This window comes from Buteo buteo, chromosome 23 (genome assembly GCF_964188355.1).
Source record: "Buteo buteo chromosome 23, bButBut1.hap1.1, whole genome shotgun sequence".
In the NCBI taxonomy this organism is placed as follows: domain Eukaryota; kingdom Metazoa; phylum Chordata; class Aves; order Accipitriformes; family Accipitridae; genus Buteo; species Buteo buteo.
The window spans coordinates 4054274-4075114 of NC_134193.1; the positions used below are offsets into that span (position 1 = coordinate 4054274).

The window sequence follows — 20841 nt, forward strand, 5'->3', positions numbered from 1 at the left end:
TCCTCTTTCTCACTTTGATTCCTAGGTTTTTGGGTCCACTGCAATGACTCCAAACTGAATGTATGTAGCGTGGAGGAGGTGTGCAAAACCCAGGCCTACATTCTTTTTTACACTCAAAGAACAGTGCAGGACAAAGCAAGAATCTCAGAAAAACAACTCCAAGCTCAGGTGCCGTCCAAAAATAGTGATAAGGACAGAAGACTGACATTCCCATGATGGGGAGCTCTGTAACTCAATCAACAGTCTCAGTTTTTTTTTAAAACCATTGGCATTCCCATCTTTCCTCTTTGTAGGAAAAAAGGCTCGCTGCAGGAAGGGAATCAGATCATGAAGTTTGCCACCCAGGGTCTGGAAAAGCGTATCGAGCTGTGCAATTCTGACACCTAAGATTGTAGTCAGAATCTTGTTTTTAAAGCATCTTGTTGTTAAAATTATGCTCACAAAATGAAATGAGAAAGTTTGATGCCGTATATCATTCATCTCATATCAAAAAGGAATTGCGTAAGGCATGTAACAAATCAGCACAACCAGGAAATAGAAGCATTCAACTGGCTTCAAAAACCTTCAGTACCTAGTAATGCTGATAAAACTCCAGAAGGAACAGGTACGGTACCCTCCCCATTAATTGGCATTCAGATTTCCAGGGTTTGAATCACACAGTCACCCAGGTATTTATCTGAACAGTTGTTGGGTAGATGGAGTTGACTGCCCTGAGAGCCATTCTTGCTGGAGAAATGTTTAATGTTCTTCTACCAGAGAAAATACTCCCCCAGGCCTCAGCTATCTCTGTGATACCAGTTTCTTTGCTGTCGGTTGAGGGCAAACCCATGGCTGGCAACCTTTGTCAGCAGCTCTTTTTCTCAGTACTACTGGGGCTGTGTGCACACTCGATGTTTTATTCTCTGGGCTGAACTTAATTGGCAGCTAAGTTCACTTGGAGTGTGATTTTAAAACAGTTCTGCTCTGGAAAAAGTGCGTTTAAAAAACAAAAAACCCTGTAATAAAACAGGAATGTACCTGTGTGTCATATCTGTTTACAGTGGCAGCACAAACAAAGCCTATACTACAGGTTTCTGCTGGCATAACTTTGTCATCAGGATTATAAAGAAGTCTTAGCCCTGGCTTGCACAGCTGTGGCAGCAGAAGCAGGTGGCGTAGAGGCATCTTACACTGGCAAACTAGCACTTTTTTACAAGTGTGGCTTGTTTTCCTCAGGGGAACAGGGTGGTGGTAATATCACAGTGGTGGGAAACAGAGCTAGCTTCTGTTACAGCTTCTGCAATGGAAATATTCATTAATTGCAGTTGTCACCCAAGGCCCAGACTAACCGAAGGCAGTGAGGTTGCACAGGTGTTGTGAGCAGAATTCAGCCTGTGAAGTCTTTATTTCTGCTGGGACATAAAGGGAAGGAATGTAGTTAAATCTCAGATTCCATGTTGAGTTTGAAAGGCTACAAAAATGTCTGTATCTGTAATCATCTTGATTTTAGAATTCTATGAGAAACATAGGGCCTTAGTTGACTATTTATAGTCACTTCTCAGCCTACAGTTGCACCTCAGGTGTTTTTATAATTTGGGGTTTGGCTGTTCACACTTCATGTTTTAATCAAATCTGAATATGTAACTGCAAAGAGACATGACGTCTTTCAGTCTTGATGGTTTGGTGTTCTTTTTTAAAGTCGTTAAAGGTGAAGTAATCTAAAATATCAGGTTCTTCAAAAAAATTGGTTCCATTTTCAGGTAGAGAAGTTCTGAAAGTGTGTTTCTCTTCCTCCTTCTTCTCCTTTTATTCTTGTCAGCATTTGCCCATCAGACACACGCTGACAACCCTGCGTTGTTGTTGGAGGGGGTGAAGAGGTAAGTCTCCCAAATACTGTTCCTCTCTTTCCACTGCCACTACTGTGACTTTTAATCTCCTGTCCTATGGGCAAATTGGTCTTTCTTACTTTGGCTGCTGTTAATCACTTCAGCTGTGCAGAGATGAGCACAGCAAGCAAGAAACTTTTATTTTGTCAGAGCACAGTGTCACGCTACGTCTCCTCCGTCCTTGAAGTTTCCCCTTTCTTGATGTCTGAGCAACATGCTGCTTTTTGAGCCTACACAAACTGTCTTTTTGACAATTAAGTTTGAGATCATATGCTCCTATTTTTGGGGGAGACAAGACAGTCTGAAACAGTCCTGTGGGAACTGATTGATGGGTCTGGAAGGATTTCTTATGAATGTGTGTATATCTATGTACTTACTAGGTAGGGGCTTTTTTGTGCTACCAGTAAATAAAATTAATAAAAATGCAATAGGCCAAATTGAGATCCAATAGAAGTAAATCTGACTGCTGATTGCAGGGGAAGCTGAGTTGAGTTCAGCACAGGTAGAAGTTGACATTCCTGAAAGAATCAAAATCAAGTGCTTGTGATTATCAGATACATGATGGATTCTTTTTTAGAGGAAAACATACGCTGTGTGAAGACTGTGTGTCTTGAAAAGAAAATTAAAGGAAAAATAGTGCTTAACATTGCCTTTTTAATCTACGAGGTGGAAGGGAAAACTGGTATTTTTCCCTGTGCATCTGTCCTTCCAGGCCTATCCACCCTTTAAGAGGATTATATTCTTCTAAATGACAGTCATGGTTTACTATGACTACCAAATGGTGCGTTCACTTTCTGAATCCCTTAGCCGTGCTGGCCCTGTTTATATAAAAAATTGATAGAAAGGCAAACCTTAATGCAGCATTAGTTCTTACTGCAGTGAGCTGAGACTCTTCACTATGAATGCTCATCTTTTGACTGAGTGTTTTGCATTAATATTTGAATTCAGGTAGTAATACAGTTGTCACGTGAATCGATTAGGTTGCAGAGGGGAGTGGGGAGCTGCGAGCGTACCTGTAGCTGTTGCTGCATCTGATTACCCAAGCAGATTTTGTAGCATTTGCTGGTGACATCTTTTGACATTAGTGGCCTCTCCATGTGACGCTAGCCTAGTTGTGCTGAGATGTGGAGATACTGCAGTCAGAAAAATGATTGCCCTGATAGGGAAGGAATGAATTATACTTCAAAGTAAATAAACTTGCTTTTTCCAACACTGTGAGGTTTCTGTAATATTTAGCTTTTATTTGGAAGCGATAGCGTATAGCATTTTTTATGCTGTTTGGTTTATATTTGTCTAGTGCAGGCTTCTTTATATAAGCATAGCCCAATGCTCCCTTCATGGTGGACACTGTTTTATAGTGTCCTGGTTGCCAGAAATTCTGATTGGAAGTTACCTTTTTACATCAGTAAGATGAAAATACTACTTGCAATTACAGTGAAGCCCATTTAAGTGCATGTCTGACCAAGGGTAGCCCGTAAAGCAAACTTTTTCCCTTCTTTAACAGTATGGCTTCAAATCCTGCCTATACACTGATGCATATTTAGAATAATTCCAGGTTTAGGCTCTGCTTCTGCAAACACACAGGCAGATGATGTAACTTAACTCATGTGTGGAGTTCAGTGGCTGTAGGTGTGAGCTGCAAGCTAAGTGTCTGCAACAAAAACCTTTATTTTGGTACAGCTGGGAGCAGAATTGGTTTCTCTATGTAGTGGGATTCCTGTACTAGGGTTCCAGTCTTGTAGCAAGGAGTCAGTTGCCCTGAGAGATGCTCACAGCAAGCACGAGGTTCTTGGCAACTTGCAGGTTATTGTCTGAAGGTGTAGGAAGCCACTCTACGCTGGCAGACTGTCAGGCTCCTGATTATGCAGCCTTCGGGACAGAACTGTTCCCAGCATATCCTTATTCCATTCAACTTGTAAGTAAATAGGCGTTCCTTAATTTTATGTTCTTAAGAATGAATAATCTTAATGTGTTCATGGCCAGGTATGATACAGCATCTGCTGTAGTTGTTGGAAACCACTTTATTTTAGCTAACCTTATTCCGCTAGCAAGTTAGGTACATAAATTTGCCTTTGTTATCCCTTTACTGCCTGTATTCCCCAGTTAAACTATGCATACTGCAAAAACAGTTTGTCTGCAAAGCACTGAAAAAAACAATTTTTTTCCCTGTTAGTTCTGAACAGAACAATTCTCTGGTCTGGCTTTGAAGTTGTTAATGTGAGGCAGCAAATGGAATAATGCATATTAAATGCTTGACGTCAGACTTTTCTGGGTGGCAGTACCACCCCCAGTTACTTAGGGACTTCCAGACATTTTTTTGAGTGTAGGGATGAAAATGGAAATGGTAAAAGCATTAAGTGTGTCCTATGGACTTGCTATCAGGGTGGGGTTTTTTTGTTTTAGAAGGCAAGGCTTCTAGCATAAATACTGTCTTGGTGGTAATTTAGAAACACTTTTATTGATTGTAATGTCCCCAGGCCTGAATATGCTTAATTGCATCCCAATGAGAGAGACTAATGAAACTTCTGGCTGTTGCCAGATTACCCTGGGATGAGCTGCAGCGGAAGCCAGTGGTGTTGCAGAATGAGAACCACATGAGGAAGAGACAGGGAGATAAGTTTTACCTGCCAATACAGTTGTGTGAAGTAATTTTGTATGATTCCATAGATTTGGTGCCTTGTATCCAATAATGTTTTGCATGGGACAGAAACGTTGGGAAATAAGTCATGAATTCCCCCCTCCTGACTGAAGCAGCAGACAGATTTGTGTGTTTTTACAAGTACTCAGTATCGCTGACATTTTTACATTTCCTATCTGTATGCGAATGAAGTTTACCAGCAAGCTCAGAGGCTAGTATTTTAGTGTTACACGTTTGAAATCTCTGTATTTGTAATAATTCAAATAACATCTTGTTCAAAGGCAGATTAGATCTGGCTTTTTAGATTTTCTTATGTCATCCAGACCCCTCCAGTCAGGTCACTAAGTTGACGTCTGTCAGAGCATGTAGCATAGAGCAAGGAATAAAAACTCCAGTGGGGTTTTTGCTAGAGTAGCAGTAGCTTTGGGAAGCACCTTCTGTTACAAATCTAATGCTAACTGCTAGTTTAGAAAAGCAAAAAATACAGTTCCCCTTGTCATGGCAGTGTTTGCACAGGTCTCCTTAGCAGCCTAGCAAATACTTCCACACGTGAGCAAAAGCATGCCTGCGGAAATTTAATATGCAATAGATGCAGTTGTGTAGGGTGGCCAAGTGTCCCTTCTTCAAAGTAAATAGTAAAATCCAAGCACCAGCTCTGAACACTGCCTTTTTGTGTGCGTCTAATCCCTTCAGCGGGTTTGAGATCAGATAGGGCAGACTTACGTTGAGAATTTATTGCCTGTGGGAATATAAACCTCAATTCAGTGGGTTTTTTGGTGTCTATTACATTAATATTGATACCTGTTTATTGCAGATGGGAATGTGAAGCATTCTAGCAAGCTTCTAAATTTATAAAACCAGACGTTTAAATGATCAAAAGTTACATACATTAGTTACCTGTACCAACTAGTGATTATTTGTCTTAGTTGATTTGAGGGGGTATGCCTTTAGGCCGCTCCTTCTGTTGTACTGATTTTTATTTTGTGCGTGTGTGTATGGGTTCCACTTGTTTAAAGGATGGTGGGCCAAAATTCTTTCAGAAGAGTTCTTAAGTCTTACAAATGAGCTTTGCAATGTACATTTCCAAAAGGGGAATTGAGGGGGTAGGGGAGAGAAAAAAAAAGGGCCCAGGACTGACTTTAACCACTATTAACTATTTATTGTTCTGAAGCTTGTGCATGATACAGAATGCATTGCAGTTAGAGCAAAGTGCTGTACCCTTAGGGTTCTTGTTGAACTGCTGCACTACTTACTGATTTTGTGCAGTCTGAGGGTAGGGAAGGAGTTGGGATGAATGAAACAACCAGTAAAAAGCAAGCCAAGCCAACCACAGCAATAAGCTGTGGTCTAAGTTTAAAATTCTAGAGACAGGAAGTGTCTGATAAGGGGACCTCGTATGTTAGAGGATTGCATGTTCTGCAGGCAGAGACATTAATAAAATCCAAACGCAGTCTCGTTAGCAGCAACCTCCTATTGTTTTTGTGGCGAAAACTTTCTCTATCAGTAGCCTCATACTGGCAAAATGAATGGTGCTTTCCATTAGATACTACAGTTCCTAAGGAACAGTACCCCAAATTCTCAAGTTTTTTAAAGGAGCTACCTACTTAAAGCCCGCAGTGTCACTGTAAATGCTTTGCATAACTGGAACTGAGAAAGGAGATGATACAGTTGATGACTTCATCCAATTTGTAACTTTTAAGCCTTTGTAACATACTTCCTATAGAGGTGGCAGGTGGTGAATTTGATTTTTTTTCCATGCTGAAGTGCTGCACCCTGGCTTGTCACACTAGGGCTTGGTGGAGTCTGGAGTAGTAAAGGCCTTCTTTTGTTTCTGTTCCTGCTTTTACAGCCACTTTCTGTGTGAGCATGTCTTTTGGGGAGCGTGGGGCTTCTGGATGTTGCTCCTGCTAAAGAGGAACAACCACATCCCTTCAGTGTGGGCAGGGTTAAGTGTAAAGTACTTAGGCTAGCCTTATTTCCTTAGATAACCATATCTGTACCATGGGGATAATTTGTACTGCTACAACCGTGTTAGTATGAATCTGTGCCACGGTGGTGGCTAGGCAAGGTTAAAGAATGTATGATAGCATGGGCAGGCTAGAGCTATGCACGTGAATAATGTCACCACAGGCTCGTGGTGCACCACTGAACAGAATCGGTAGCTGAGAAATTAGGATAACCGCCCGTGAGGCTCCTTCTCTTTTGCACAGTTAGCGTAGTGTTGGGGCTGCCTAACTCCACACCTCTGATTTAGGAATGGCATTTTCATAGCAAGTGTCATCTTCACTCTCCTTACGTTTATTAAATGACATTGCTAGGCCTGGCCCTTAAGGCTATTTCCTACTGCTACAAGATGAACCACATATTTCCATGTGAAACCCAACCTTTCACCTAGGTTATCAGATGTGTAAAGTACAGTAACTTACCACTGGCAACCTGGAGCCCCTGTGAAAGAGAATGAGGTCCTATTTTTTCCCTGCTTAACTTCAGCTTTGGTTAAGCAGTCACAAATTCTTCAAGCCACAGCCTTCTATACATCTAATGAGCAGTTTACAGGGAAGGAAGAAGTGGTTAAGTTTGTTTCCAGTAAAACTTTTTTTTACAGGTCTGCCTTTCCATAAAAGAAAATTAAACACAGCTTAGAAACTTCAAACAGCTTCTCCGAGAGGAGTGCTGCCCGGGCAAGCTCCCTTAAGGTGTGATGGGCTTGGGCAGGATGCTGCTGGGGAGACCCCACTTCTGCTAATGCCCTGGAAGCTTCACTCTTGACTTGAATAAGGGCAGAATTAAAGCTAATCTTCAGCACTTTAAAAAAGTTAATCCTGCTCCAAGTTAAGGTTGCTGGAAGGGTGCTGTTGGCAGAGGCTAGACAGAAGACAAGCAAGTTTTCCCTCGGTATGAAATCCCCTGGCAGCCCTTGCGAAGACAGGAGCGAAATGCTGCGCTGCTTTCTTGGGTGAGGAGCCAGGCTGGAGCTTGGGTGGGTTTCCTGATTTTTCAGTGGTTTCTGTGGGGACTTTAAGTCAGAGGAGCCTCTAGTTTCTGCTTCGAGTTTCTGGTACTTAACGTCACTAATGACTTAAGCTGATGTATGCCATGCTGTGCTCATGAATGAGACTGCCTTTGCTTCAAGGACACTCCCAGGCAGCAGCAAGTGACAAGAGAATCCAATTAATTACTGAATGTTTCTGGCAGTCTGTCCAGCTGTCTTGCAGCTTGGTGCAAGCATGCTGCTCCTAATCGCAGGTTCAGCAGCTTTTATTTTAATCGAGGTTTGTTAAGACAACATCCAATAAGTCACCTATGGCAGCCTTATGTACTTAACTGCATGAACTGCCCCCTGCCTGAACCCAGGCCTCGGGAGGAGATTAGTGTGTTCTAAATCAAAACTAAGATTAACTATAAAATGACTTAATGTTCAAATTAATCCCCTTTTCCTGCAGAAACTGTTTCTGCATAGCTTGGATTATCCATACTTCAAAAGAACTTAATTTCTTTACAGGATGTTAAAATACCCGCTTTGAAAACAGCATTTTTAAGAATCTGTATCGGTAGTGGAACGAGTTTCTCTCTGGGGCAGGTAAGGGGGCAGTTCTCCGTCACAAAACGTGGAGGCAGCGCTACTTCAGAAGAATGTCTTAAACTAAAAACCCATGCGTAACCGTCCAAAGAATCTGAAGCCATGTTGCAGTCCTACTGCCGTAATGCTCAGGGCTGGGAAGTTATTCTGCTCTACAAATAGCATCTTGGAGGAGCTGTCGTGTAACACATCAGAGTAAATCCGACCCGCAGCTCCCACGTCAGCCTCGCGTGGTGCTTTCACTGTCCCCCGACCAGCCTCACCACCCACAGCTGGACTTTAAAGTTGGTAACGGCAAGCTGTGGTCTCAGTCCAGGGCACTAAAATGCTATGCAACACCAAATGGCGGCTTCTTCCCACACACAGTCATCATTCCTTTACAGTAAGTGTCCCAGCTTTATCCCATCCGGACATTACCCAGGAAACCTTCTGGTGGTTAGAGTTTACCTAGGGCTTGTCACAGTTTTGTTTTTTCCTTTGAATAAGTAGCTGATGGGTCCTGCTTACAACCCAGGACTGGACTTGTTCCTTTGTCTTTCGGGTGTGAAATATAAATCATGTTTTTATGATTTTTTGTAAATCTTTACTCTTTTTACACCTTGTTTTTGTAAGCTGAAGTTTCTTATTAAAAAAAATGAAATTCCAGTGGGTTATGTCATTATTCTACATACTTTAATAAACATCGAGATGGGGGTACAGAAGAAAATTCCACGCACAATGACTTCACATCCTTGAGAAAACTACTCTCATTGTGCCTTGCAGAACAAATTGGAAATAAATTCTCCCTCTCACACTTAAAACTTCCCCCCCAGTCACTGCTTCAAGCATGACAGCTTTGAAGTGTGAGTAGCAGCTCTGCAGAGAAGAACAGAACATACTCGCGTGAACGTATGGAGACTCGTAACGGCATGGCTAAACGCATCTCTTCTGGTCCTCGTGTGTGTGGGGGGCGAGCTCTTCTCCCTTGCGGTTCTATTTCTTTCCTAGGCCAGCAATTAAGCAGAGTTAGACAAGGTTGTTTCTAGCCTAGTCTGCTGGCATATGGCAATTTAACACAGCTTTGCAACTTTCTGTATAAATGAGATCGCTTTAGGCTTTAGTCCTCCTGGTGCCAGCGAGTGCTCGTGGTTTTAGTCCTTCGTGTAGCTCGTTAATTTGGTCACCTCGCACGGTGACACCCCCTTCCCGGGGGGGGGGGGGGGTCTACCAGCACGGGCACACGCCCGTGGTCGCCAGCGTTGGGTCACCGGTAGCCACAGACAAGTTTTAGAAAGAAGCGCAGCAGCTCCCGGTCGGCCGGCGGCCCCTTGTCCCTGCGGCCTCCCGGGACACCCCCGTCCCCGCTCGCTCCCCGAGGACTCACCGCCGCTACGGGACGGGTTGCGGGGCCATCAGGTCGATGTCCGTCAGATTCCGGGCGACCCAGACTCCAGCGGCGAAAAGCCCCAGGTTCACCAGCAGGTTCCTGAGAGAGAAAGAAACGGGCAGCGCTGGCTCCCGCTCCTCCCCCCCCCCCCACACACACACAGCACCCACCTGCGAAAATCGTTCCGATCGGTGGCGAAGCGGTAAGCGCTCCGCAACCACCCGCGCAGCCCCTGCGGCGCGGCCCCCGCTCCTCCTCCTCCTCCTCCCGCCGCCGCCGCCGCCGCCATGCCGCCTCAGCCTCACCTCACCTCACTCCCGCCGCCGCGCCAGATCGTCACTTCCGGCGCGCGGCGCGGCGGGGCGGAGGAGGGGAGGGGAGGGGAGGGGCGGCCGGCCGGCCGGCGCGCGCGGGGGCGCCGCCCGCGTGCCGGGAGATCCGCGTGCGAGCGGCGCGGCCCCCGTGCAACAGCAGCAGCAACAACGTGCAACCCCGGCGGGGCGGCCTTGCACGAAGCGTGTGTCTTCCCGTGGCTGCCCGTGCAAGGTGTGGGGGGGTGGGGGGCTGGTGTGTGTGTGTGTGTGTGTGGTTTTATCTGCGGGATGGCACCGGCAAACGCAGCCCCCGGCGCCGGCATCGCCCCTTGCACGCTTGCAGGAAGCGGGGAGGGGTGGTGGGGGGGTGGGTTTTGCACACTTCGGCTCCTCGCAAAGTTGTTTTTAGCCGGTGCTGCTTTCTCGGAAAAATCCAAACCAGCGCCGGTCCTTGCGCATGTCTCCGCCGTACAGGCAGGTGAAGCCCCGTGGCACCCCCTCTCCGGGGGGCTGAGCCCACGCACGAGTTGGGCTGGGGGTTCCGGGGAACCGGGTTTGCCCAGCGGCGGGGAGGGCAACCGGCCTCGGGGGTCGTTGGTGCTGCGGGGAGGGCGGGAGGGGGAAGAGAAGATACGGGGAAAAACGCGTGGAAAGCGAGGGAATGCCTGAAACGCTGCGTGGGCCGTGACCCCGGCCGGGCTGCGGGCAGTGTTATAAATCGACAGAGTCAATTTTATATAGAATTCATCTATTTATTGAGAATAGCAAGCAAGCAGCGCTGGGCGGCCGGGAAGTCAGCGCTCCACCAACGGCTCGCGCCTTCCTGTTATAGTTACATTCCTTTTACACAGTTCGTGTACCCTCTCTTGTAAGTCTCCGCCTTGTCCCGCTTCCTCTTTCTTCACTCGTGTAGGTTCGTTACAGGGCAGATTCGGTCGATCTTCTCGAGGGGGAGTATCTTGTGATGTAGAGAAGTGCAGTCGTGGCAGAGTTAACCCCCTTATCTGGTAAATTATAGCTGTTGCCCTTTTCCCGTGACCTCTACGCAACATTTAAGCCAGCCTTGCTCTTTACACAAAGCATTTGCTCAATCACAATATGTCCCTTCCCCCTTCCCGATTGGTACGTAAGCCTTATTGTCTTCTTTTAATTCAACACGAATTACACAATGTCAGGGAACAACTTGGTTCCCTGTCGATTACAGGCAGGTACCCCTCTTCTTGTCTGACTGTGACTTTTCCAGGTGCAGGTGTTGGATCCCGGAGCCAGGACGGTTGTAGCCGCCACCGCCGCTGCGCCCCACAGGACAGCGCTCCGCAGTAAGCACCGGCGGTACCCGTGGGCAGGACGGTGTTGCAGCGGTGGCATTCTGGACAAACGTCTCTCCCGTTTCCTCTGTCCCCCCCTTGCCTGCGCCTGAACCTTCTTCGTTCTGTTCCTCCTTCCCAAATCCTCCCTTCGGCTCCCTCCTTCCTGCTCTGTCACTCTGGATCACCGATCTCTATCCGCTCTCCCCCCCCATCCCACCGTGAGCCCGCTGCCCCCAGCGGGGTCTGCCCTTTCCTTAGCCCGCTCCCCTTCTCCTGGCAGCCCCCATCTCAGCCTTCGCAGCTTTTTGGGAAAAAAAGCTCTCGGCCACCCCAGGCATCACCGCCTTCCCCGGGAGGTGCCCGTTTCCATCAGGAGGGGACGTCCCGGCAGCAAAAGTCGCCTCATTAGTGCCATTAAGCCTTCCACACGTACCTGCTGCCAGGGCACCTTACACTGGTGCTTACCTGGGCATCCATCACCCGTTCTCAGTGCCCTCGTACTAATCTCGCTGTAATTGCGGCCGTCCCTGACTCGATTTCCACAGTCTTTGACAGCAGATTATATATTACCGTGCCCATGTGGCCCCACAGCAAACAATTCGGGACGGAGCAGCCGGGGTCACTGTGACGGCTGGTTACCAGTGCGACAGGGCGTTTGCTGGGCGAGCTGGAACCGGATCGGTGAACCGAGACGGAGCCTCAGCCCTGCACCAGCTCTTGTGTTCTGCGCCGGAGCTCTTCTGCCTGGAAAAAGCAGATGGGAGGACCGAGACCTGCTAAAAGTAACCCGGCCTGAGCAGAGGTGTTCCCTGTGGAGCCCCAAACCCGACGTGGTTTGCACTTTTTGGGGTGCGCTGTATGTCACCTGATGCTTCGGGGATGGGCAGGTTCTTTTAAGGATCCGTTGTGGAAGGAGAACTGGCCACAGGGTTGTAGTTACGAGAGGTTTATTATTATTATATAAAGATTTTAGCAAGCAGAGTAGCTTATCCTTACACAGAATTCCTAGCAATTACCATAGCTTTCCTATTACTCCTATTTCCCTGCTCCCTGAGAGCTAGTTCTCCGATTTGGGGACGCCCAGGTGACCGAGCCAGGCTGTGATAAGAAGACGTGCACCAGCCGAGGAGCGGTGGGGTTGTGGAGCCACTCGGCTCTCCAGGGGGACGTACTGCAACGCCGGCCATCCAGGCTGCAGCCACGTTTGTCCCTGCTGCTGGATTCCTTTCCCATATCCCAAAGAGCTAATTGATCCACCCACTTAGTTAATTGATTTATAGCTATTAGAGACTATAATTAACCGACCAGCTGGAAAGCTCTGTGTTATCTGCCCGGTGGGAGCAGCGTTGCGAAGCAGCCAGCTCCGATGGGCCACGGGCTGCCCCGTCCCCACAAACAGCACCGCTCGTTTGCTGTCTTTGAAGGATTTTACTGCACCTCAGACTTCGGGCTTTGCCTTTTATCTCTTCCTTTGCTAACATTTGGCGTCAGTGAGCTCACCCCGAGCCTCCCTGTTTTCCCTTATCTCCTCCCTTCTTCCTGCAAGGTCACAAACTCGTCTTTGTGCTCCATGTCGGTGCAGGAGGTTGCATTGCTGGGCAGACGAGTTCGAACCGGCTTTGCTATCAAAGCATTCCCAGGCCCCAGCAAAACCTCCCACTGCTGTCAGACCCTGACACAACGCAGATGTTCCTTAAGCATCGGGAAGGTGATCCAGCTCGTCGCGGGGCCGAGCGAGATGTCCGTACCTTGTACTGGTGCATCTGGCCAGTGCTAACGAACTCCTGGGCATGCTGTTCCCCATGGGAACGCAGGGAAATAGGGAGGAGGAGATGCTGTAGGTGCCTGGCAGAGGTGCCCAGTGCCTGGCTGCCCCAGGAGGTGATACGTCGGACCGGCAGCGAGCTCGGGAAACCCTCGGAGCCGCAGCGGGCTCTTGTCCCTGGGGCTGCTGGGAGGTAGCGATGCTGCGAGCAGGGATCAGACCCCTCTGCGGTGCTAGAGGGTGAACGGACACGGGCAGCTTCAGCCACATGTCGACCCGGAGCAGCTCTCGGTGAACCCGCTGGCACTGAGCCGCAGCCTCCTGCCCACCCCGGTGCTGGAACCAGCCGTGCCCGGTGAGCGGGGCTGCCCCTGCGGGGAGCGGGGTGCTGGGCACGCCGCTCCTCGGCCTCCCGGCGTCGGCAAAGGTGGGTGCGATGGCAGCGTCCTTGCCGGGGTCACCACGCTCTGCAGACCCTCTCACCCTTCTCCTTCCCCTCCTCGTCCCTGCAGGCTGTGCTGTAGCCCCGGGGGGTCCTGCTCCCCCAAATCCCCTGGCACAAGGCTGGGAGCATCTCGGGGACCATGTGGCCGATCCCAGTGATGCTGGAGCTGGATGGTGGCAGCCACTGGGGATGTGGGGCTGCATGGATGCTCAGTGCCATGGGGATGCAGGGTCCCCCCTTGCATGGGTGCTCCATGCCATGGGGATGCAGGGTTCCCCCCTTGCATGGGTGCTCCATGCCCTGGGGGTCCAGGGTCCCTCCTTGGATGGGTGCTCCACGCCCTGGGGGTGCAGGGTTTCCCCTTGCATGGCTGCTCCATGCCCTGGGGGTCCAGGGTCCCTCCTTGCATGGGTGCTCCATGCCCTGGGGGTGCAGGGTTCCCCCCTCCTTGCACTGTGGAGCCGCAGAGGCAGGGACGGAGCAGGAACAGGGGCTGCACCCAGAGGCTGGTGCAGCACAGAGTTTGCATCAAGTTCTGCTTTAAACCAGGTTTGCTGAGGGATTTTAAATAACCGGAGGAATTAAATAACCTGGTTATCAGAGGCCGGTTTGAGAAGAGGTGCTGCCTGGGGTCTGTGCAGCCCTGGGGAAATGAGGGGGGGTCTGGGGGCCCCGTCTGTGCTTCCCCCGTTCTTCTCAGCAGCTGAAATCGGTGTAAGGAGACGGGTCTGCAGACAGGAGTAAAACCTGCTGGAGGGCATCGCAGCTTGGCTTTCAGGGAAGGGAAATCAAGTGCTCAGGAGGGGCTCCAGGGGAGCTCCCTGGGGGGTAATTAGCACCTGACTGCCGTCAGCAGCCGCTCGTTATTGGCTTGCATTCAGTAAACGGGGGGGGGGGGGGGGGGGATCCGGCAGTCCAAGGGGTGAGGGGCTGCAGGGAGCTGGGTAGGGGTGCAGGGGTCTCTATCCGAAGCTCCTTGGTGTTTCATCTCTCCGGGCAGGAGAGCCGTTTTCCAGAGCCACCTGGGACTGCTCTGCCAGGTAAAACCTCCGTTTGGGGACAAAAGTGTTGTTTTCTCTCTTTTCCTCTCGGTGCTGCCCTGGGGTGTTCCCCGCAGATCGGTGAGACAAAGCCTGGTGCCTGTGCTGCCATTAACTCCTGCCAGCCTGGGTCGAGCCTGCGAGTGTTCCCTGGTGGCTCTGGGAGCCCAGTGCCCTGCCCGGGCTGGGGTCGGCAGGTTTTGGGTCAGAGCATCCCCTGCTCCCTGGGCTGGTGGCCCTTGCAATAAACCCTGAGCTCTGACCCACGCAGCCGCCGCAGCCCAGCAGTGAAGAAGCCACCGAGGCTTCCCTGGGCAATGCCCCATTGCATTCCCCAGGGTTTGAGCCCCCTCACCCTTAAGGAGAGAGCCCAAACTGTGCCAGGCTGTCCCATGGGAGCAGCAAGGGACAAGCTGGAGCGGGGCTTGCACCCCACCGCAGTGCCAGGCTGGCTGGGGGGCACCCAGCTTGTCCCTGCTCTGGCACCGGGGAGGGGGGAACGGCTCGGCCAGCGTAATAAACTCTGCATAACCAATTTGTTAATCAAACCTGTTGATTGTTAAAATGTATTGATCTCTACAACTTAGTAACTAAGCTGCTTTTAACCGTAATAACCACAGTAACAAGTGCAGAAACTAGACATTGAGCTAAGTAAGCAGGATGTGCTAATCTTGATTACCTTATCATATAGCTCCTCAAGAGCAGTTTTCTGAGAAAATAAGGAACTGGTCCCAGAAACCGGCCAAGGACAATTCCGTGGCTTGGATAGATAAACTTGGTGGGACAATAGCGGGGTGGTGCTGTGGGTGCTGTGACCTGTGCAGTTTGCAACAGGGCGATTGAAACGTGGCTGCGAGCAAGCGGACGCTGGGACGGGCAAGGGGAGCCGCTTGGGGCAGGGTGCCCCATGCCAGGGGAGCAGCCCCGGCATTGCCAGGACCCGTATCCCCTCCTGGGACGGGGAGCGGGTCCGTGTGGCTCCCAGCTTACCCATCTCCTGCGTGTCCTCGCCGGCGGTGATGCCGTGTGGCTCTGGAGGTGACCCAGTGCTCGGGGCTCAGCGGAGCCGGGGGCACCTGACCGGCAGTGACGTCCTGTGGGATGTGTTTTCACCCATGCTTCTCCTTTTTGCAGCTGGGTGCTGACCCTCCCGGGACCTTCTGCTCGCCGGGACCGGGGCCAGGACGAGGTTTTGGCAAGATGTTCTCACCGGTGGGCTGCAGGAGGGAATTCCTGGGCTGCTCCAGGGAGGTAGGTGGTTTTGCAACCTTCCTGCTGCCACGTAGCTGGGGCTGCCAGCGTGGTTGGGAGCGGAGGAGCTTTGTGGGGCAAGATGGGTGCTTGCTGCTCCATCGCTCGAAATGCTGAGGAGCCAGGAGAGCATCGCTGCATTATGGGGAAGAATTAGGAATCATCTGGGACCTCGGCCAGGGGAGGAGGGCGGATGAGTTCCTGGCTCCCCGTCCCTGCTCAGCATCCAGCCAGTGCAAGGGCGAAGGTGAGGGTCTCATCCTGCTTTCATCTTGCTGTGCCTGCTCTGCAGCCCGGTCCATGGCAGACTGGACCACCACCGCCCCACGCTCACGGCCCTCAGGACGTCTGGGACGAGCCGCCCTGGGAGCACCAGCACAGGAGAGGCAGGGGCAGATGGTGCCCGGTAAGGGGGCAGGGGCCAGGGCGAGCAGCGAGGGGAGAGGGTGCTGTCGGATTTTACCTACAGGTCTGGGGTGGCCAAAGCTGGGGGTTCCCCCAGGAGCAGGAGAGGCAGAAAGAGCCGAGGGCTGTGGCGGGGAGGGGGAACAGCAGCAAAACCAAAACACCCCAGCGAGCTGCCGTCCTCACCAGCAACCATTTGCCATTGCAGCGCCGTCCGTGGGACCCCAGACCCTTCCCTGGCCCTGCCGACTTCCATGGGAACGAGGAGGGCAGGTGGGCGCCCCACGACTGTCCCCCGTCACCCTCTTGGGATGACAGAGAAGACAGAGGAGGACCTGAGGACTTCTTTGGAGAGGGCTGGCACCGGGTGAGGGGGAAGATGGGCCGGGGGGGGGTGGCAGCTCTGTGGCTACCCCCAGCGTGCCACCATCCTCACTGGCAGTGATTTGCTGTTGCAGCCTGGTCCCTGGGACCCCAGACCCTTCCCTGGCCCTGCCGACTTCCATGGGCATGAGGAGGACAGGAGATGGGCAACCCACAGCCGTGCCCCGCCACCCCCTTGGGATGACAGAGAAGACAATCAAGGACCTGAGGACTATTTCGGAGAGGACTGGGACCAGGTGAGGGGGAGATGGGCTGAGGGGGTGGCAGCTGTATGGCTACGCACAGTGTGCCACCGTCCTCACTGGCAACGATTTGCCATTGTAGCCCGGTCCGTGGGACCCCGGACACTTCCCTGGCCCGGCTGACTTCCATGGGAATGAGGAGGACAGGAGATGGGCACCCCAAGACCGTCACCCACCACCCCATTGGAATGACAGGGAAGACAACCAAGGACCTGAGGACTGCTTCAGAGAGGGCTGGCACTGGGTGAGGGGCTGGTGGGCTGGGAGGCTGGCAGCGGCCGTGGGACCAAGGGCAGGGAGCGGGTGAAATGAGGCAGGGGCCGTTCGCTGCCCTGGTGACAAGGACAGTGCATGGGGATGGGTTTCTCTGCGCGGCACTGGGAGCAGCGGCAGCCTGGCTTCTCTGCTTTGCAGTCGCAGCATCCCCTGTCCTGCTCTGTGTCTAAACCCACCCCTTTCCCCGCAGGAGCCGTGGTCTGGCCCCAGCTGCTCTGCCTGGTCTGAATTTCCCGGCGAGGAACAGCACCCACTGTGCCCCCCCGCCAGCGTGCCAGGGTGGGTGGCCGTGCTGAGGGTGGGGGGACCGTGCGGCAGTGGGGTGGTGAGCAGGGGTGCTGGGACCACGCTCTGCTCCAGTGCACAGCCAAGGGGGGATGCAGTGCTGAAGCTGGCCCTGCTCAGGGTGTGTGGGGGGGGTTGCACCGGAGACCCCTTCCAGCCTAAATCCCCGCCCTGGGGCTGCCTTTGCTCCTGCAGGGAGCCAGGCGGTTTTCAGGATGGCTACCCGTCCTGGGGCTATCGTGGCCTGGGTGTGAAACGCAGCAAACGCCTTCGCCGTGGCCACCGAGAGTTAACCTTGGTCCAGCGCCTTCCATGTTCCTGGCCCTCCAGAGGTTTGTGCCAACGCTGTATGATGCAAGGGGTCCCACGCCGCTGTGCTCGTGCTCGCCAGCATCTCCTTGGTGCTCGCCAGCATCTCCTCGGGCAGAGCGAGGAGTCGCTCCCATTGTGTTTCTCGCTCTGCAGAGAATCGGCCGTTCTGCAAGTCCTTTCATTCCCTCCCTGGGACAAGCCAGCCGGGAGTCAAAGAGCAGCGGCGCTCTTCTTCTCCCCAGTCGCTTATGTCCTGCAAAGGTGGTGCGCTAAGCGGGAAGCAGACGGCTCAGGTTGTGGATTTTTACCCTCCCTGCCCCAGCACCCAGCAGTGACTCGAGTTTGCACGGTCTGAGCCCTGCGTGGTGCCGCCATGCCCCTAACCAGCGTGGTTTCCCCCAGGGCCCACCGGCAGCGAGCAAGAAGATCCCGGAGCCCCCCAGACCGGCCAGCAGCCCTCAGAAGAGCCCGGCCACTGATTCCCGGGCTGCGACAGAGGCTGCAGAGCCGGAGCAGGCAGCAGAAGCGACGTCGGTAGGAGAGCACCACTCTCCTGGGGAAAGGCAGGGATGCTCGCACCCCTAGAGGTGCCTGGCTCAGGGGGTCTCTTCAGCCAGTGTAACGTCTTCCTTCTCTCTCTCATCCAGCCCTTTTGCTCTTCATCTTGCTGTCTCTTTGTCAGGCACGGAAGTTTTTCTGACTCTTCTCCCAGGCTGCAAAGCCCTGTGGTTTCCTTTGGGTTTTAGCACCCCGTCAGTCCCGTCCCCCAGCTTATCTCCCCAGGACAGACACGTGTCCCGGCCTCACATCGTTGCATGTCCCCAGGTCGAGCCAGGAGCCAGGCAGAAACCTGCAGGCAGCCACAGCCAAGTGGAAACAGCTTTGAAAACAGAGCCAGCCTCGCCGGAGGAGAGCCCTGCTGGGACGGGGGAGCAACTTGAGGTATGAATTAAGGCATCTCCTCTTCCCACCTAAAAGCAGTACCAAGGGGGAGGTGGGAGCTTGCAGTCCCCTTTGCAAGCCCCTTTTTCCCCTTGCCATGGACTCTGCAATGCAACTGTAATGCTTTGCACAGGTAGAGCCGTGCAGCCCAAGTGTCCCTGAGGCTGGTGCAGGTGGTGGGTCACATCCCCACAGTCCAACAGCCCCTCCGGAACCTGCCGGGAAGGTCCACGCCGCGGCCAGCTCTGCTGGAGAGGCGGGTGCTGAGCTCTGCCTGTGCTCCAGGGGAGAGCAGCATCTGCAGAATGGAGCTGAAGAAGCCAAGGGAGAAGCTGCCTGCGATGAGGTGGGTCTCGGTGCATGGTGGGCAGCTCCGCAGCGTGTCCCCCCACCCCGGGTGAGAGCCCATCGAGGCCACTGCTGCGGGCAGGGGATGTGCTGGTGGCTGCCTTCCTCCCCCAGCCACTTTCTCTCCCGCAGCTTCTCGGTGTCCTTCAGCCATCCGACAACTCGCAGGTCCTGCCGGGAGCTACCGTGGAGCCTGACACACAGCCCAGCCAGGCTTGCTCTGATATCTGTGCTGCGCCAGAGACCTCACCGGGGACCCAGCACCCTCCTGGGTCCGCTGAGATGGAACCGGTACGGGGTTGGGTGCCTCTGCTCCCCCACGCTTGCCCTGAGGCATTCCCGGGTGCCCACGTGGCGCAGGTGCCGTGGGCTTGAGGGATACTGATGTAGCCCAGGAACAGCCGAGTGGGACCGCTCTGGGCTCCCCGTTTGCAGGATTACGGGCTGGGGTTAAAGTGCTGCTTTGTCTGGAGGCAGAGCCCGTGTCAGCCCTGGTGCCAGCTGTGCCGGAGATGCCGATAAATGGGAGACAGCTGGGAGAAAGGCCAAAAAAATAACTAGAGGCTTGAGAGCGTGCTGGAGCGTGAACGACCCCGGGACTCAAGCTTTAACGAAGGAAATGAGAGCATTGCAGAGCAGCTTAATTACTGCCTAATGGGGAAGAGAAATCTGCTATCGCGGCTCTCGGCGGTGACGCTGCCGGGGCTGGGGCAGAGGGGGGAGCTGGGGGCAGCTCTTGCATCCGAGGGAGGGGTGGCAAACCAGCACCCCGGGGACCCAAGGTCCCGGCGGGTCCCCCCACAGGTTGCCTAGTCCTTGGCTAGTAATCGGTACTGGCAGCCCTAGTTTGGCCCCAACCTTGCCCAATCCCTCTCTCCTTCAAAGCGTCTGACCCTTCCTCGCCTTTTCCACCACCCAGGCTGCAGACAGCCAGCACCAGCTCTGCTCCACGCTCCCGCCACCCTCCCCGGCCAGCACGGACCTCCGCTCCGCCGCCGTCCTCGCCAGGAAGGAGGAGATCGAGCTGGTGAGTCCTGGTGGCCCCTGGCTGAGGCGCATGGAAGTCTGGGACCAGCTGCAGGGTGGGGGGGCTCATCCAAGGACCCTTTGAACCGGGGAGGAGAAGCGATGCCGGGTGACGTGAATTTGGCATTTTTGGGGTCACGGGGGAGAAACCCCTCCTGGTGGCGGTGGTTGCAGGGGAAGGTGCTTGTGGGCAAGAAGGGGTTTGCAGAGGCTCAGAAACTGGTGTGGGGGGGTTCATGGACCAGCACCGAGGGAAAAGATATCCCTAGAGGGGGGATTGCATGCTGCTGGCAGAGAGGTTTTGGGGTGCCCCGTGCTGACTCCGTGCCGCTCCCCTGCAGTCGTACCAGCAGTTCAGCCTGACCATCGCGGTGGTGGCCACGATGCTGCTGCAGAAGGAGCCCTCCATGGAGGCGGCGCTGGGGCTGGCGCTGAGAGCCAACCTCCGCCAGGGCCGGATCCATCACCTCCAGGAGCTGGAGGATTTCATCGACAGCTATGACTCGGCCACCCTCAGCCGCTGAGGGGGGGGCCGGGGTGAGCGGACGGACACCCCCTCTCACCACCCGGGGTTAGAGGGGGGTGATGGGGGGGCTGTGCCCGTGCAGCGGGGCGCTCGCGATGGGGCCGAGCCCTCGGGTCGAGGCGATACGGACACGTTGGCACAGTCTCGCCATCTCTCTTGGGAATGGAGGAGGAGGGGGCTGCTTAGTTTTAGCCCTGCCCAGACCTGTTTGTGCAGCAAAAGGGGGAGCTGGTTTTACTGGAGGGTGATGGGAGGGACAGCGGATGTGGGGAGCTCCCCGGCTCCTCGCTCCATTCCTGGTTCACAGGGATGTACCTCGAAACCCTGGGGTTTGTTCTTGGTTTTAAATCTAAAAATAAACCAGCTGTGATGTATGCACCCCTCGCTCTGCTGTTGTTCTGGTCCCGCTCTCCTGGGGCTGGTGAGGGAGGGGTCCCACAGTGAACCCACTGTGGGGGACCCCCCCGGCTGTGGCAGAGGGCAGCAGCTGCCCCTGGGTCTCACGTTCCTCTGGCCGCAAT

The 20841-nt window shown here is 53.2% G+C and overlaps 3 protein-coding genes across 5 annotated transcripts in view; 2 read left to right on the forward strand and 1 right to left on the reverse strand.

The window, feature by feature from the left end:
* Positions 1 to 8592, forward strand: part of USP49 (ubiquitin specific peptidase 49) — a 34170-nt gene extending 25578 nt beyond the window's left edge. For 2 of the 3 annotated variants that reach the window (XM_075055647.1, XM_075055645.1), the window contains 3 exons: positions 26 to 604; positions 1799 to 1856; positions 8006 to 8592. In XM_075055647.1, coding sequence (XP_074911748.1) covers positions 26 to 216 — 191 coding nt within the window. In that variant the 3' untranslated portion in view covers positions 217 to 604; positions 1799 to 1856; positions 8006 to 8592. Of the gene's footprint in view, positions 1 to 25; positions 605 to 1739; positions 1857 to 8005 lie in introns of all 3 variants that reach the window. The other variant, XM_075055646.1, reaches the window with a different exon arrangement.
* Positions 8593 to 8733: 141 nt separating this feature from the next.
* On the reverse strand, positions 8734 to 9777 carry TOMM6 (translocase of outer mitochondrial membrane 6). The gene is made up of 3 exons (XM_075055652.1): positions 9620 to 9777; positions 9447 to 9548; positions 8734 to 9066 (listed from the first exon to the last, which is right to left on the reverse strand). The coding sequence occupies exons 1-2, from the start codon at positions 9736 to 9738 to the stop codon at positions 9452 to 9454; spliced, it is 216 nt and encodes a 71-aa protein (XP_074911753.1). The 5' UTR covers positions 9739 to 9777; the 3' UTR covers positions 8734 to 9066; positions 9447 to 9451.
* An 84-nt stretch (positions 9778 to 9861) lies between these two features.
* On the forward strand, positions 9862 to 20691 carry LOC142043628 (uncharacterized). Its single transcript, XM_075055015.1, has 15 exons — positions 9862 to 9995; positions 15458 to 15574; positions 15867 to 15980; positions 16188 to 16346; positions 16438 to 16599; positions 16688 to 16849; positions 17072 to 17160; positions 17362 to 17498; positions 17632 to 17771; positions 17881 to 18012; positions 18304 to 18420; positions 18554 to 18766; positions 18901 to 19059; positions 19688 to 19795; positions 20136 to 20691. Exons 2-15 carry the CDS (start codon positions 15524 to 15526, stop codon positions 20316 to 20318), a joined length of 1926 nt encoding a protein of 641 aa, XP_074911116.1. The 5' UTR covers positions 9862 to 9995; positions 15458 to 15523; the 3' UTR covers positions 20319 to 20691.
* The last annotated feature ends 150 nt before the right edge of the window (positions 20692 to 20841 follow it).